The sequence below is a fragment of the Thamnophis elegans genome, chromosome 1 (genome assembly GCF_009769535.1).
Source record: "Thamnophis elegans isolate rThaEle1 chromosome 1, rThaEle1.pri, whole genome shotgun sequence".
NCBI lineage: Eukaryota > Metazoa > Chordata > Lepidosauria > Squamata > Colubridae > Thamnophis > Thamnophis elegans.
Window position 1 is genome coordinate 115,524,727 of NC_045541.1, and position 18,038 is coordinate 115,542,764.

The following is an 18,038-nucleotide window of genomic DNA, read 5'->3' on the forward strand; positions in this document are numbered from 1 at the left end:
GGCCTGGGCCTTTGAAGGAGTGGGACTGGTGAAGGGAGAGCGGGCAGCATGCAGGTGGTCTTTGACAGATTAAGCCAGGCCTGGGCAGAAAATAGGTAAATAGGTAGAAATTCAAATTTTCCTACTGGGTTCTGAGTGGCTGTGTCCATGAGTGACATTGAGTTGGCCACGCCCACTCAGGCATGGCCAGTAAAAAAAAATTGAATCCCACCACTGTCCTACTGTATAAGTCTGCCTCCAGCTCTGCAGGCAGCTGGAGGGCCACAACACTAAGATAAAACCTTGGTTATTTATAATTGGAAACCCAGATTAGTATAGTATAGTTAATAGCACTTAGAAATAGCACTTACTTATATATTGCTTCACAGTGCTTTACAGCCCTCTCTAAGCAGTTTACAGATTCAGCATATTGCCGCCAACAATCTGGGTCCTCATTTGACCCAGAATCGGAAGGATGGAAGGCTGAGTCAACCTTCAGCCTGGTGAGATTCGAACTGTCAAATTGCTGTCTGCCAGTAGTCAGCAGAAGTAGCCTGCAGTACTGCATTCTAACCATTGTGCCACCACAGTTAAGACATCAGGCTACAAACCAGAAGACCTGGATGCTAATCCTGCCCTAGACACAAAGCCAATTGGGTGACCTTAGACTAATCATTCTTTCGCAGCCCTTAGGAAGCAAGCAATGACAAAAAAAGTCAAGAAAATTGCAGGTAGTCTCCCACAATTGGATACAATTGAAGAGAAAGAAAAACCCTATAAATGACCTTAAAATAATTAATTGACAAAATACGTTAAGAGTCAATATTTTGGTACATGTATCTTTTTTAAATAGGAATTTCTATCCACCATATATCATTCTGGACTGCTGAAACCATCATTACATGCTAACATACCTGTAGTAATTACGAACACTCTCCAGGCTAGGTATGTTGAATGTATCTGTAATGAAAATGGCAAACATTTCAATCCAATTTCAAGATAAAGTTAGGAATAAAAAAGGTAGTCTAAGTTTTTAAAAAATCATTGCAGTATGAACTTGAAAGAGAACCCGGATGCCTAGGGAGGAAAGCAAGATTCATTGCACAAACCAAAGGCTGAGATGCTTTTTGGGAAAACTAAAATTATATAATTTAAAGAAATTTGTAACAGAATGGGCAAAATAAAATTACCACAAAAGCTACATATATAAACAATATTCTCCTACTTTAAAATATATATTTATACTTTGCAGACAAAGTGATTCCAGACATTTTTTTTTAAATGTTATGGTATATAAATGATTTAGATAATTTATATAATATCAAAATATTAAACATGGTTACATGAGGAGTTATGACAGTCTAGCATTTCCTATTGATAAACATAAAATTAGAATTACATGCCTGAAATCTTGTTTCTGTCTTACCATGATTTCCTTTTATATCTATCCATTTCGTTTTTTCCATGATCTTAGATCTTTTTAAGATTGTCTGATAAGTTTGCCACTCCACCTCAATCTGATCAGACCCAAATCCATCCTTTGTTTTGGCATCAGTCAAGTCACCTGTTTAGTGAATAGAGAAGAGCTCCAGAACCCAATGAACAATAGAATGCAGAATAAACCAAATGCCACTGATAAACTATTTAGAAATTAGGTTTGACACCTAATGCAACATATTACCACATTATGACTGTATGTTGTCAGTGTTCCAAGTAACACCCCCACGAAAGAAGACTCCGAGGCTTGAGTTTCCTCAAAGTTCCACTTTATTGGCACATCTGGGAAAACCCAAATCTGAAAATTTCCAGGTTTTCCCCACCCAAGTAAAAGTTCAGGTCCCTGCCCAGCACCCACATGTCCATCACATGGTCCAATCAGACACTGTTCCAACCGAAGAGGCCTCCGTCACACCACTCTAGGTGCAGGGCAAGATGACCTTGACTCTCTGACAAAGGAATGTTATTTAGACTATATATCTCCCATACTCCATATAATCCCCCCTCCCATTTTTCCACAGTAGAAAATGTGGCAGGCCTGAAGGCCCAATGTAAAAGACGGCTTCCAGGACTGACATATGTTTCCTTTGAACTTATAGAAAATGCAGTATCTGCGTTCTACATGTTTTTACATAGGGTTCATATTCTACACCAGATCTGGGCATTTTATCACCTGCAAACAGGTAATCTGGGAATCTGGTTCAAAGCAAGATTTCTGAAGAACAGGGCACAGAAGACAGCTTAGCTTGTTAATCAGCTCGTATCCCAAAGCTGACTCTGAATAAGGTCCTTTAATTTTAAATTCTATGAACCATATAGGAGTGAGGCACAGTGCCATACTGCACTGTAGACAAGCTTGGAATGGGGTGGTCTTATCCTTCCTCCAAACCTAGACTACCAGCTGCTGCCAAAGATACTTTAGAAATGGCTTCAAATATATTCATAGACTTCCCACACTATAAAAAGGGCTACCTATCATCTAATAAACTGCAAACTCCTCAAGAAATGCTATTGAACCTCAAGTAGCCAACCTCTTTTCTTAAGTAGCTGCATGTAGTATTTATATGTGACAAATTAGCATACTAACAGTCCACTAATCGTCACTAGATTAACTCTAAGCTCAGCAAAAAATATATCTGAGATGTTTCTTGAAAGACCTCAGATAGACTAATATTAATTCTAACTAGTTATTCAAAATATCAGTATGTGTATATGCATTTAAGTGTATAATAAATTATGAATACAAAATGTGAAACAATTAGTAGCAATAAAACAATTTGATAAACACTGTTAGAAAAACAAAGAAGTCCAAGGTCAATCTCTTAAATATACAAACCAGTCTTTCCACTCCAAGCAACACATTTTGCTGTGCGTATCATGAATGAAAAAATTCATTTGGTGCCACTTAGGCTCTTTCAAAGGGTGCGGGATCTTTCAGAGGGTGAGGGATCGTAACAGAGGTCTCAGGCAAATATTTAGGCACAAAATCATCTGATGGGGCTGACAAGTTAATATAATTTTGAGGGATACCCAATCTGACTTAGAGCCATGGACTTTACTTGTAGTTTCCCATCAAAAACTAAGCTGGTCCAACAGCCCACCTTAACTTTTTGAAATTAATCAATATTAGCTGATAGTTAAAGGTAAAGCACATATGTGCTAGTCATTCCCGACTCTAGGGGGCAGTGCTCATCTCCGTTTCAAAGCCGAAGAGCCAGCACTGTTCAAAGACGTCCCCGTGGTCATGTGGCTGGCATGACTAAATGCTGAAGGCGCACGGAATACTGTTACCTTTCCACCAAAGGTGGTTCCTATTTTTTCTACTTGCATTTTTACATGCTTTCGAACTGCTAGGTTGGCAGAAGCTGGGACAAGTAACGGGAGCTCACTCCGTTACGCGGTGCTAGGGATTCAAACCACCGAACTGCCGACCTTCCTGTTCGACAAGCTCAGTGTCTTAGCCACTTAGAGAACAAAGTCTAGATAAACTGCATATGTACTTTTATCTGTAAGAGAAAGCAAATACACAATTGCAAAAAGTGGCAGAAAGAGAAGAGGAACTGTTTCTGGTATTTCAGGTTTTAGGGTATTCCCTCTAATGCTCAGACTTATATAACAACCTTTTCCGTGGCACAGCTGGTTTTTTAAATTTTAAAGGCGGTCCTACCAAACAAGTAACCAGGACTGCAGCATATTCCCCAAATAATTAAGGTGCAATATAAACATGAAACAAAAAGAAATAACTCACCTGTCACTAACGTAAGAGCAGGTTGGATTATGGGAATTGTTTCCTTACAGAATTTCTCAAAATCAGAAGTTCGACTGGGACTCACAAACTTACTGATATGCAGATCTGACACCTACAATAACAATAACAGGCTGACATTAAAAAAAAGAAATAAGGCTATCTAATAACTCTTTACAAAAACAGTTGTGTATAAGAAAGGTATGCAAAAATAAATATTAACTAGAAAACAAATCTTGGTGCCAAACAATAGTAGTTTTAATTTCACAACTAGCCCTTTTAGATGACTCTCTGTTTCCCCACACATACAATAACACACACTTTTCCACCCAGTGTACAGCAGAACAGAAGCCAGCAGCTCATTTCACAGGGTCCCCCCCCCCCCCCCCGCCATCCTCTCAAAAATACGAATGCAAAGTATCACCAAACAGAATACAACTTTTCTGACTATGTTTCGTGAACAGCGGATTCAAATCATCCCAATCCAGCAAATTGGAAATGTGACTTCCTCTTTATTGATTGGAAACAATCATTTCCTACTCTTTCATTACTCAATAGTTTTTCTCAGTTTTATTTTCTCCTTTTACCATTTTTCCCCTCTATCCTTCTAAATCTAGGGGGAAACGAAATCCTGTATGTTGAAACTGGAACGTAATTTTGGTTAGTCATGTATGATTCTCTATCAAAATTACAGTAGCTTCTAACGGGTCCAGCCAATTGAAAAAGAAACCAACGCCGCTGCTTTCATCCGTTTTAGCCGGAAAACCCGGAAAGCTTCCAAGTCGCGCCACCCGTTGCCACTTGCCTGAATCACCCAGAAAAGGTTGTTGGCTTCATCCCCGGGAGCCGGCTCGGGAGCGAATGAGCGAACTGGGACCCGGGGTTGTTGGGCCCCCCCAAAACTGTACCGATCCATCAATACTGTCACCGTCACCATCGCGACCGCCAGCAGCCCAGCCAACAATCGCAGCATTTTCGTCCGCCTCTTCCACATCTACTGCCAGGCGTGAATCAACGGTCCCGATCTTCCATCGGCAACGGGCCACAGCCACCCGCTTCCGCCCGCCCGGCTGCCGGCTCTGCGGGCTCCTACGCCACTCAAGTTGCATTAGCCCGCCCCTCCCGCGTCTCTATTGGAGGACGGAGAATCCCTTCGCGACGACTCCGCCCAGCAGCGGGATGGCAAATATAAAATGATCTGCTAACAGGATTAAGATCGCCTGAGAATCTCAGACTCCTCTCAGCAAGAAATATAGTTTTGTATTTAGGTAGTTCTCTTGCGAAAAAATGTTTCTCACGTTGGGCATGTGATTTTGACCAGAAAAATAGCAGTTGCCTGAATTGTTGGGAAATTTATTGAAGAGAGCGCCCAGGCAGACAGGCAGGCAGACAGACCGACTCCTGGGTAGTTTTATTCTAGTTGGGAAACATTGAACTTTGTGTTGGGTTATTCATTCATTTGGAATAAAGGAACAGAATATTGCTTGGGTTTAAACCTTATCTACCTTAAGGCACTTTTTTTTTGCAGGACAGGGAACATTTAAGTAATTATTATGTGAACCCAAATATTGTGATTTGTAAACCTCAGATAATTTTAGTAGGTCAGGTGAACTTTATTAGTTACAGAAAGGAAGAAAAAAAGGGGGGGGAATCCAATGGGACTAGGCAGTTCATGAATCTGTTGCTTTGGGACAGTGCTTTTGACATTCTTTATTGATAGCATTTTATGAGCATCCAGACATTGTTTACAGCCATCCTGTTTCTCATGAATAACCTTACTTTTTCCATATTTTTCTTCAGAGAAGAAAAAAAAGCTTAACTAATATGCATATGCTAGTTACCTAGTGTCATAGTCTACTTTGTAGTTATTTTAAACTTTCATAGTCAATCAGAAAGACACTTAAAATTGTAAAAGGAACAATAGGAATAAATCAAAATTATAAAAAGTACAGTAACAATCTGCTCTCAAGAAATAAACACCTACGACTGAAGAACAGGTTGTTGGAAGAAATATCCTTCTGGGTTCGGCTCCAAGTGGGGAAAAAGACACTGGAGACACGGAGGCTGCTTGGAAAGATGGTTTTAATGGTGGACAGGACCACATGGCTTGAGCCCTGAACAGAAAAGGTGATCACATGCTTCAATGTTGGTGGAGAAGGGAAGGAAGAAGAGAAGCTGAGTCCTGGTTTTATGCCCTCTCTGGCCTTTTATCTTGAGTTTGTATTCTGATTGGTTGTCAGACTCCCATGGGCCCATGCAGGGGCAACTCTCTAGGCTGCGTTTTGAATCCAGGTTTGGTTGAGTTCTCAGATGCCAAGTGGTGAGTTGGGTAAAGGGCCAATATTATCATTCCTTAATCCCATTATTCTGGAGCTGAAGGGGAAAACTCTTTATTATGTAAAGTGGACTAGCTCAGGCTTTAATGGCTCATTGACAAAGGGGGATGTGCAGGCAGCTGCAGGCAGCTATTCTGTCTTTTAAAACATGTTTCTTCATTTTCACATCCAGAGAAATATTCTGCCTTTTCAATATTTCCTAGGATATTTCATTTTCCTGGGAGAGGGCTGGGTGATAACTTCCTACAAGGTAGAGTTAAACTGTCTTAAAAAAAACTTCCAAAAACCTATGAGAGAAAGCATTGTGGACCTTTGGAAGTAAAAAAATTCAAGGTATGGGGGCAACTGCAGAGGCAGCAAGTCTTTTTCTCCATGACCATTTCAAACAGAGAAAAGCCACTTAACAGGCCTTTCTGGGATCAATTGTAGCTTTTGGATCACTTTCCAAGTCTGTCCCATGTAAAATGCTCTACAGTAATTCTGCATGAGTTATTGATGATGTAGTGTCCTGGCCCAAGACAGTATAATTAACTTAGCCAAAGCTGAGCAAATATTCACCAAGCCAGTCTCCACCCACCTTTTAAACAGTAACCATGAGTCTAGGAGGATATCCAGGTTCTACACCAACTCCTTTCCAGGAAGCATTACCTAATCCAGAACAATTAATGGAATCAATGTTCCTGAACATTTAGTGATGCACAGCAAGTTAATTTTTAGTGAGTCTTCAATTTACAACAGTTCATTTAGTGATTGTTTGAAGTTATGGCACTGAAAAAGTGACTTATGCTTATTTTTCACAGTTAAACCATTGCAGCATTCCCCATGATCACTTGATCAAAATTTGGATGCTTGGCAACTGACTCATATTTATGATGGTTGCAGTGTCCCAGGAATCATGAAGGTCACCTTTTGTGACCTTCTGACAATCAAAGTCAATGGGGAAGCCAGATTCATTTAACAATCGTATTGCTAACTGAACAACTGCAATGATTTACTTAACAACTGTGGCAAAAAACATTGTAAAATGGGGCAACATTCAACAAATGTCTCTCTTAGCAACAAAATATTGGGGCTCAACTGTGGTCATAAGTCAAGGACTACCTATACTGCTGACAACTTATCCAACAGGCTCATGTAGGCATTAAATAGAATGTTGGAAAGCACCAAGCCTGAGATAATGAACATTGGATGATTTAAAATACTGTTTTCCCCTAACTACATTAAACATCCAGAAAGGGACCAACTGAAATACATATAGTCCTCAAATTATGACCACAACCGAGCCCAACATTTCTGTTGCTAAGTGCAACAGGTTTTTTTGCCCCATTTTGCAACTTTTCTTGCCACAACTTTTCTTGCAGTGAATCATGCAGTTGTTAAATAAGTGCCATAGTTGTACATTAAATCTGGCTTCCTCATTGACTATGTTTGTCAGACAGTTGCAAATGGTGATCACATGACCCCAGGACACTGCAGGTGCCATAAATATGAACCACTTCCCAAGCGGCCAAATTTTGATCACGTGATCATGGGGATGGTGCAATGATCATAAGTGTGAAAAATGGTCATACTTCAGGGTTTTTCCAGTGCTGTTGTAACTGCAAACGGTCACTAAATGAATAGTTGTAAATCAAGGACTATGTGGACACTTTCTGTATTTCACAGTCATTGCAAAATGTTCAGTAAGATACCATAGCTGGGGGTACTGAAAGTCACCAAGATGGTTCTACTTCCCCCATCTATGTCCAAACAAAGATCATCTACTAGGATAACCAATCATGTCATTGCCCCATGACTGGATATTAATACACCAAATTCATTTCTTCTAGGGCTAAGTCACACAGGGAAGGCTGAAGAAAGGGGAGACATTATTAAAAACTTCAGGATCCTAGAGGGGCTTCTTCAAGAGCAGGTGCAGAACCATCTCATTTAAAGTAGGTGTCATTACTTCCCTACTCAGAGCAACTGTGACAACTTCACTGACCCGGCAAGCCGCACCCCGACTGGTTACTTAAAAGAACCAGTAATGGCTTAAACCCAATAGCATAGGTCTAAGTCACAAGTCAGGTGGCAGAGCTCATGTTATATGGAGAACCCTTTTCATTTTCTCTAGCAGAAGTTCAAGTTTCACTTAGTGTATTAGAATCTGTCTAAGTAGCATGTGGCCCTGGATGGCCACTTGAAAAAAGCCTAATCAATCAGCCAGCAAGACAGTGGATGTTGCTGAAGTTGTTGTTAGTTGCAAAGTTGTGTCCGACCCATTGCGATCCCATGGACAACGTTCTTCCAGGCCTGTCTTCTACCATCCTCTGGAGTCCATTTACGCTACACGCCGACTGCTTCAGTGACTCCATCCAGTCACCTCATTCTGTCGTCCCCTTCTTCTTTTGCCCTCAATCTTTCCCAGCATTAGGCTCTTTTCCAGTGAGTCCTTCCTTCTCATTAGGTAGCCAAAGTATTTGAGTTTCGTCTTCAGGATCTTGTCTTCTAAAGAGCAGTCAGGGTTGATCTCCTCTAGGACTGACCGGTTTGATCACCTTACAGTCCAAGGGACTCGCAGGAGTCTTCTCCAATACCATAGTTCAAAGGCCTCAGTTCTTTGGTGCTCAGCCTTCCTTATGGTCCAACTTTCACTGCCATACATTACAACTGGGAAAAACCATAGCCTTGACTATACACATTTCTGTTGGCAGGGTGATGTCTCTGCTTTTTAGTATGATGCCTAGATTTGCCATAGCTTTCCTCCCCAGGAGCAAGAGTCTTTTACTTTTACTTTTTGCTGAAGTAGTGCTCAACAATTCAGGGTATTGGGTTTATGGCAGCTGCATTAATACATTCTATAACAGCCTTTCTAACACTCTCTTTGATCATTTTGTTGTCCAAACCTAAAGATGCTATTTTGGTTTGCACAAACCGACTTTGAATCCAAGACCTGGCATGGGTTAATTCCAGTTTGTACATTAATTGCAACTCAACAGAAAAAGACTTTTATGAGTATAAAGGTTTATTTAGCAAACATTCAGTCTAGAAGCAAGAACTTCCCATTTAAAGGTCCTGCAGATATTAGATTTGGGACAAAAGAGAAATGTGGACGTTTAAAAGACCAATACTGGCTAAAGGAAGGTTTGGAAATTCAGTTTTACCTTGCAAACAGATTTATTCTGTGCAGCAAATTTCAGAATCAAACACCACTTCTCACAGACAGAAAATAGATCAGTTCTCTCCCACTTCTGAAGAAAGCTGCCACTTTAGCAGCTTTTTACGCCGGTCGGTGGAGGGGCTTCCCCGGGCGCCTTTGCACACGCTTGGCTCCATGTTTGTCGGAGAAGCAGCCGCCGAGATTTTCCGGTTAGCAAGCGACGCTCGGCTCGGCAAGTGCTCTCTTGAGCATGCGCCAGAAAGCCGAGCATGCGCAATGTTGCAGAGGACCCAGTCCACTTGAGGTTTGGCGTCGGGCATCGGGTCAGGTCTTCCCGAACCTTGGTCGTCCCCAGGCCTTCCCACGCAGCTGATTTCCGGTTGGCCTGCGGTAGGACTCAAGCCTGCCAAACCCCGCTTCTCCTAAGATGGCGGATGAAGGCGACGGCGCGGGAAGGATGGCTGGAACGGGCGGCGCTGCCCCCGTGAACCCCTCGGATCTGGCTGGGGTGAGATTCCGCTCTCGCCCGAGGGTCCATCCCTGGCGCTTGGGTCGATGGCCGCGGCGACGTTCCTTCTGAAAGGGTCCAAACAGCAGCTGCGCTAGATAAATGGACCCTAACCCAGAAATGCCCAGGCTCCGATAGTTTTATTAGCCCGCGTTGATCACACAGTGGGGGCTGCTGCTCCTTATGTCTTGCTGGGAAGGTGGTCTTCCCCTGGTTCTCGCTTCTGTTGCCTGCGGTCCCGTCCCCCCCAAAAAAGGTTCATCTCTGGGTTTCTTGTCAAATGGGACTGCACCGCTGCGCACTACACAGCGCCGTACATACATGCTGGGTAAAGCCCACTTAGTTGACAGGTAAAGAGTTAGGATTTGGAGGAGGGTTATGTCTTTTTTTTAACTCCAGGAGAGTTAAAATTACCGGAGTTGGATTCGGACAGGTCCACTGTTGCAATAGAAATAGCCGATATCCGTACCTCGATAAAGATGCAATAAACATTTTCCGAAGTGTTTTGGCATCTTGGCCTTCGTTCTCTTAATTCTTGACTTTGTCTCTTTTAGATTTCAATTAGTTGTTAGTTTTTATCTCTTTACTTTAAAATGTAATAGTTATTTTTTAAAAAAAATAATAATTGCTTAATGGACAGAGATCATTTATTACAGTGTACAGTGCTTCCTTATTAGCACTGTACATTCAGTAATATGTTTATACCGTATAATAAACCAGTATGGAATGTTTTGCGTCTTGAATATTATTATCATAAAGTAGGGAAGGGGAGATTCGATGAAGCTAAAAGGCAAATTTATTTATTTTGCCTGAGTGGATTGTTGTCTAGGCCATAATATTTAAACTTCAAAATATTCATTTCAATGCACTCTTTGTATTTATATATGTGTGTGGTAGTGTTCTTAGTCGTAAATGACTCTTATGTGAGCTTCGGTGATATTATTAATCAAACTTTATGGAAACATTTATTTAAAATAATGTTTAGCAATTTTATATTTCTTTGTTTAGAGGAACTTGTGAAAATAGATTCATAAATGAGGACAAGGACTGGAATGGTAAAAGAAACAACAAGGATAATATAACAGGCGTGCAATAGTTTGAAAGTATTAAATGTCTAGGACTTGAAGTAAAAGTGAAAGTGGGAACATCAGAGAAAATACCTAAAATGGTTCAGTCTTTTGAGTAAATCAACAATGTTTAACAAAGGATGTTAATTAAGTAGACAGGATTTTCAGGCTCAAAAATGGTTTCACTTTTTGTAATCAAAACAAATGGCATTTCAAAAAATTTCCTTCACTTTGGAAAGATAGCCGAATGCTGTGTCATGGATTTCAAATGGAGCTCAAAGATACTAGTAGCTTAATGGTGCAACCTGAGAATTTGACAGATTTTGTGTAAATTATAGAGAAGTAATTACTGCTTAGGTGATGTTTTGAAAGGAACTCTAGATAACTAGGAATGATATTTGTCTGCTTGTTGACATTTAATAATTAACCAGCTGTGTAACTGAAAAAGTAAAAGTGAGTAGACAGTTAATATGAGGAAACACACAATACTGAGAAAAGAGACAAGAACATTAATGTCTCTTGCATCTGCAATCCATATCTGAAGGGAATAGTAAATACTGCAATGTTTAAAGGCTTGAATTTTGTTTGAATGAGATTTTTCACATATTTTTAAACAAACATGGAAGTTTCAGTATGTATGCAATATGTGATGAGATCCAGTTGGTGTAGTGGTTAAGGTGCTGGCCTAGAAATTAAGAAACTAAGTTTTAATCCTGCCTTAAGCATGAAAGCTCGCTGGATGACTTTGGGACTTTGGGTCATTCTCTCTCAGTGCAATACACATCAAAGATTAATTACAAAAACCTTGAATAACCAAAGCCACTGAGTGGTGGAAGTCAATATCTATGGCCCATATGCTGAAGTTATGATAAATGGAAGATTTGGAATGTGAAAGAAGTAAATAGTAAATAATATAAATTAATGAAATTAAAAAGAAAAAGTGTGTCTGTAATTAAAAAAAGGGGGAAGCATGACATGTGAATGAAAGTGGTCTGATCAAGTTGAGAAATATATGCATGGAAGTGAAGTTTAATTATGGAAGGAAGGTCTAAATATATGTTGAAAATATAAACTGCTGTTAAGACATTGTTATGGGTGTCTATTAAAGTAGGAATCTATATTTGGTGATAGTTACATGTCAGCCAGTGAATAATGGTATTGGATTTGTGGAAAAATAAGTATAATGTGGGGGGGGGGGGAATCTTCTAGGTGATAAGAATGGATGGGTAGGAATAAGATTAGAGAGAAAGAGAAGGCCATTGTATCAGTAGAGGCCAAAGAATGCAATAAGACTGTTGAGTATCAGCTTAGAAAAGATGCGTTTCTTTTTAATATGGGGTTTAAATATCTATTTACATGTATACATGGCATAGGAATGAGTATAATAATAATAGCACTTAGACGTATATACTGCTTCATAATGGCTTACAGCCCTCTCTAAATGGTTTACAGAGTCAGCATATTGTCCCCAACAATCTGGGTCCTCGTTTTACTGACCTCGGAAGGATAGAAGGCTGAGTCAACTTTGAGCCAGTGAAGACTGAACTCCTGGCAGTGAGCTGAATTAACCTGTAATACTGCATTCTGAACAAGATGGCTCGGTGGCTAACACACTGAGCTGGTCGATTAGAAAGGTGTTCGAATCCCTAGCACCGCGTAACGGAGTGAATTCCCGTTACTCGTCCCAGCTTCTGCCAATCTAGCAGTTCAAACGCATGTAAATATGCAAGTAGAAAAATAGGAACCACCTTTGGTTGGAAGGTAACAGTGTTCCATGTGCCTTTGGCGTTTAGTCATGCCAGCTACATGACTTAAGAGATGTTTTCGGACAACGAAGACAGAGATGTCTTTGGCTTTGAAATGGAAATGAGCACCATCCTCTAGAGTCGGGAACGACTAGCACATATGTGCGAGGGGAACTTTTACCGCATTCTGAATTAATCTGCAATACTGTATTCTAACCACTGCATCACCACGGATCCTAAGCTAGAAAGCAGAGGGCTGCCTAGAGTCACCCCAAACAGCAAGATGGGCAATATGTAAATTTAATAAATAAATAAAGTAAATGATGAGGTAGAAATATGATGAGAGGATATGAATGTGGTGCAGACCAATTTTTTTGCAGAGCTAAGTGGGTCTTAGAAAAAAGTAAAAGAATTGAGAGTGAAAGTAGAATGACTGCAAAAAGCGCTGTGTAGAAATATTAGAAGATAGATCAGAGGTCCCAAACTCATAAGGTGCCTGTGGCCTTCCATGTCCTTTTCTGTGGCTTACATTTCCTTCACACAGGTAAAGCAACTGTTGAAAGTGGGAAAGAAGCTTGCCAGTCTCACCGGGCATTAAATAACCTTGCTTAGACTGACAAGAAACAGCTTCTCCTCTGGAGAGAAAAAACAGATGGGCAAGCTGTACTGCTGGCCCTGCTTTTCCCCTTTTGTCTGCTCCCATTATCTTCACTGCTGAGTGAAGAAGAAATGGCTCAGTGCCTATGGATGTATGCTAAAGTGCTGTGAGAACTCAGGCTGTGCAGCCCATCCCTCAGCATGCTCCACTTAGATGTAGAGCTGTTCCTATCACCTTAAAACAAAGCAGTGAAAAACAATGGTGTTAATGGGAGCTCGCCAGAACTGCAATGGCACCTTGAATGCAAGACTAGGAGTACAGTTATTCCTTGCTCTATCTACTCAGGCCCAGAGACTGGTGTTTTACCAGTGAAAAACTCCATAATTTCTAAACAAAGTTGTTCTGCATGTGTAGTGAGTGGGATGTTTTCCTTTTCTCTCTATCAATCACTCTATCTCTCCGGAGAAGTGCTTGAATTATCATTGGTCAAGGCAAATTGGCAATTAATAAGCAACTCTTAACTAAGTCCTTTTTGTGCAGCTTTTCTTAAAAGTAGCTATCAAGGAAATTATCCAGAAATCTCTATTGTGTTGCATTCCATCAATGAAAACAAGGCCTTCCTGGTTCCTTGTTTGCCACTGTAAATAACTTATGTTCTAGGTTGGTTCTCTCCTTGATTAGTTTCTATCCATTGCTTCTTGTCCTGTCTGTCTGTCCGTCCGTCCGTCCATCCATCCATCCATCCATCCATCCATCCATCAAAATAAATACAACAGAGAAATATTGTAGCCAGAGTAATATTGCAAATATTTCATTAATATATCATTGTTTATAAGTTCAATGCATAGGACTGTAACCCAATTGCTTATTCATGCTACCAAAACAATTTATTGGTAAGAACTAAGAAATCCAAAATTTTCTGCAGTTATCCAAGAACGTGTCTTGGATCTTGACAAATGAAATGAGCGAGGGTGGTGGAGGTGGAGATCAGATTACATCAGAGCTCAGTTCTTCTGCCTAATGTTAAATTATCAGCTTAACATGAAACTCTAAACCTCCATGTATTCTGTTAATTACAACTTGAAAATACCAGATGGCAATTGATTTTTTTTCTGTGTGACAGACTGTATTTATTTAATCAAATGTGAGCCTTCTTTCTGTTAAAAGTAATCTGAAATTGAACTAAATTTGCAGGAATAACAGCCTTTTCTAAGAAAGTGACTCACAATATATTAAAGACAAAATACTATTTTTTTCCTGTAAATGCTGTAGTTAAGTAATTGTGCCAACTACTCTATTACTGTTTCAGATGATTAGATTCTAGGATTTTATGTTGTTATTCCACAACAATCAAAATAGTGTTGATATTTTGGTTAATGAACAGCACTGTCATATAAATGTCTAAATTGAAAAGGTGAAACTTAACTCTGCTTCACAGTAAATATTGCTTTATTTAATACATGTATGTTTAATGACATATTTCCTTCATTTTTGCCTCAAAAGTTCCAAATATTTATAACCACAAAACATGCTTTTTGCACATATTGTATATCATAATTTTTGATATGTGAAATACTGATACTGAGGAAGTAACATTGTATTCTGTTTTTTGCAGTGGTGGGATGAGAAGCTTGATTTTCATGCTGCCTTTCTTCAACATTTGGCAAAAGTGGTTCCAAGCATATATTGTGATGAAATGGACCCTCTATCACAGAAAGAGGAGGAAATGGCCCAAAAAATGATTCTTTATCCTTTGGAGTGGCATTTATTTGGAGAAGATCCAGATACCTGTCTAGAAAAGCTAAGACAGATTGGTACCTCACAGCTGTGTGGAAAAGTATTTAAAGGTGGAGAGACAACATATTCCTGCAGGTCTATACCAATACTCCTACCTTTTAATGTTTCTTTGAATGATCTGATGTTATATACAGTTGTCAATATAGCTTTGGTGTTATACGTCTTTCTAAAATGCACTTATGTTCGTGGGTGGGTAGTAAAGTGTTATGTAAGAAAAGTAAGTTTTGGTACCAATCCACAACAAACATCATGTTCTGGAAGTTCTATTGAGTCATTTTGAGTTGATTGCAATTGCAGCTCGTCACTTGAAAAGATGGCTCATTTTGGTTGTTTGAAATTTTGTTTGAAACAAAATATGGAAGGAACCAGAGTGATTTTAGGAGATGAGTAGAATAAGGCTGATTCAGGGCTCCCTTTCTCTCCCCTCTTTGACATGGCCTGTACACCAGGTTGAGAACTCCACAATATTCTTTGTGCTTTCCCTTCTCTCCCTCCCCTCCACAGCCACTTTTGATGTCCTACCATATCCTACTGACCAATGTGCTCTTTGATATTTCCGGCACTTTCTCTTCCTCTTCTCAACCACCAATATTCTTATGTGATATATCTATCAGTTTATCCACATCCTAATTTTCTTTCAGCCATCCCTTTCCTCCTCCAGCCACTGTTTCCGGTTCTCCCAATGTCTATAGACACATCACTAAGGAAACCTATCAGCCTTAGGTTTTCACACTCAATCGCCTCACCAACAATGTATTATGTAATGCATAAATGTAAGTGTGCATTTAAGGGAAAATAATCCTCTAGCAGATGTACTTATAGCCGATAACTGCAAAACAGTAAACAGTATGGCCGGGTAGCTGTGAAGGCAAACAAAATTCTGGGGTGCATCGCTTGAGGAATCACCAGCAGGAAAAAGGAGGCTCTAATCCTCCTATATAGGACATGATTGAAACTTTTAAATATGAACCCTTTAAAGGTAAAAATAGAGTTCTAGAAGACAGTATGTCAATATTAAGCAAAAATTAAGAACTCGTGAACATAACCTCAAACTGACTGGTGTGTGTATGTGGAGTTCAAAAGTAATGTTAGAAAGTATTACTAATGTTAGAAAGTATTACTGTTCAGAAACAGTAGTAGGAGATTGGAACCAATTTCTAACAGAGACAGTGGATCAGTTATTAGTAACAGAGTTTAAACACATGTCCATCATTGGACAAAAGTAAAAATAATAAATTAATTAAAAAGAAAACAAACAAAGGTGTACTTGATGAACCAGTAGGACTTTTTCTGCTGTCATTTTTCTATGTTCCTGTTACTTCTACTTAGGAAAAAAATCCATTTAATTTCATACCTGGAAAATACCTTGTTCTATGTTTGGATTAAAACATCTGAAACATGCATGATTCAGTTTAGGCACTGATCACTCAGAACCTATTTCATGTCAAGATTGTTTTTTTGCACAAATCATTTTGCCCACGACTAATAATAAGCAATTCTTCCCTATATGTGAATGCTTCCAATCTGTTCAATTAACACTTCAAGAATTTGGAAGTTTGGTAGGTTTTTTTAAAAAATAACTAAAAATAGCTTACTCTTCAGTATCAATTTCTTATTTTCATTGCAGGGATTGTGCAATTGATCCAACTTGTGTTCTTTGCATGGATTGCTTCCAGAACAGTATTCATGTAAATCATCGTTACAAGGTAAATAAATGTATGCTTTGGCGTGATATCTATTAATGTAGTGTGCTAGTAAGATAAATCAGCATTTATGAGAATTTGATTGTGTTTTTAAGTATTGAAAATAAATAACATGAACATCAATTTATGTTAAATGGTAGAATACTTAATGACCACATCAATTCAGACAGCCAAAAATTACTAGGCAGAATACAAAAGCTGACTGTTTAATTTAATAAACCTACTTTCAGGTTCTTTAGATGAAAAAGAACAAGAAAATTAATTTATAATTATCAGCTGCATAATTAATGGATAATCTCAGAAATCTCAAATTTCCATACAGAATATCCAGGACGCCCATTTAGAGGCAATAAAAAAGATCATATAACAGAGGGGGGAACCTCCTGTTGCTTAACAGTTAGAGGACAAAATTTAGGAAAGACCCACTGTAATGAATCGGGCAGTTAATAGTTGTGGTAAGAGTCACTTTTAATAGCCTAATTCATTAGAATGGGGCTTTTCTAAGTCTTTCTCTGACGATTAAGCAGGCTCTTTCCCTCTTATTTGTTTGCTAGGTAGCATCTCATCCTCTCATTCCTCTAGGTAAGGGTGTCAAACTCACGTCATTACGGTGGCGTCATGTGACATATCAGGACTTCTCCCCCCCCCCCTTTGCTAAACTGGGCATGGGCATGGCCAGGAATTTAACAGCCCTGCTCTAGGTTATTTTCACACAACCAGTACAAGAGGAGAACACAGACAAATTTGGGTATAGTTGTTATTCATGCAATGGTATTGCTGTGATATACGCTGTGCCATTGTTCTGCATTACTTCCAAATGAATTAATGGTTCTGAACTTCCCATTGTGTTCTCTGTTCTTTATTGTTTTAGATGCATACTTCCACTGGAGGCGGATTTTGCGACTGTGGGGATACAGAAGCATGGAAGACTGGACCAGTGTGTACAAAACATGAGCCTGAAGGAAGAGATAATACTGAAGAGGTATTTCTTTGTAATAAATTGAAAAACAAATATTATTGTATAAAGAATAATCCCCAATTATGTACTAGTTGTTTGGGTGTGCTCACAAATGTTTGGAACATTTTTGTATCATAACCCTCAATGTTTGTGTTCCATTCTAATAGGTAAATTTTCACAGACTTCTTCTGAGTTTATAATTTTATAAAGTGGCTTCTCTGAAGCTGTTTATCACAAGTTTTTTTTTAACAAGACAATAAGGTCATCCCCACTTGTTCCTCTCTTGATTGAAAATAATGTTGAACTTCGACCAGCTAATGAAAGAATGCCATGATTCCAATACAGCCATGATATCCTAAGTAGTTCTCCTAAGGTGATCCTCTTCTGAATAAAAAAAACTACCATCCCAGATTAATTTAATCAGAGAGACTGATAGTTATTCTTATACAGATTGTTCTCATTTAAC

The 18,038-nt window shown here is 39.3% G+C and overlaps 2 protein-coding genes across 4 annotated transcripts in view; one reads left to right on the forward strand and one right to left on the reverse strand.

Annotated features, from left to right (window-relative positions):
- The window catches only part of TMEM62 (transmembrane protein 62), a 28,787-nt gene extending 19,517 nt beyond the window's left edge, over window positions 1-9,270 (reverse strand). The window contains exons 1-4 of one of the 3 annotated variants that reach the window (XM_032228909.1): window positions 9,201-9,270; window positions 3,725-3,836; window positions 1,406-1,543; window positions 894-939 (exon numbers count right to left, since the gene is read on the reverse strand). In XM_032228909.1, the coding sequence (XP_032084800.1) occupies window positions 894-939; window positions 1,406-1,445 (86 nt within the window). In that variant the 5' untranslated portion in view covers window positions 1,446-1,543; window positions 3,725-3,836; window positions 9,201-9,270. Of the gene's footprint in view, window positions 1-893; window positions 940-1,405; window positions 1,544-3,724; window positions 3,837-4,526; window positions 4,821-9,200 lie in introns of those variants that run through there. The other 2 variants (XM_032228891.1, XM_032228901.1) reach the window with 2 other exon arrangements.
- Window positions 9,271-9,285: 15 nt separating this feature from the next.
- Window positions 9,286-18,038, forward strand: part of UBR1 (ubiquitin protein ligase E3 component n-recognin 1) — a 60,498-nt gene continuing 51,745 nt past the window's right edge. The window contains exons 1-4 of the mRNA XM_032228879.1: window positions 9,286-9,704; window positions 14,730-14,986; window positions 16,539-16,617; window positions 17,486-17,596. Of these exons, the coding sequence (XP_032084770.1) occupies window positions 9,624-9,704; window positions 14,730-14,986; window positions 16,539-16,617; window positions 17,486-17,596 (528 nt within the window). The 5' untranslated portion in view covers window positions 9,286-9,623. The remainder of the gene's footprint in view (window positions 9,705-14,729; window positions 14,987-16,538; window positions 16,618-17,485; window positions 17,597-18,038) is intronic.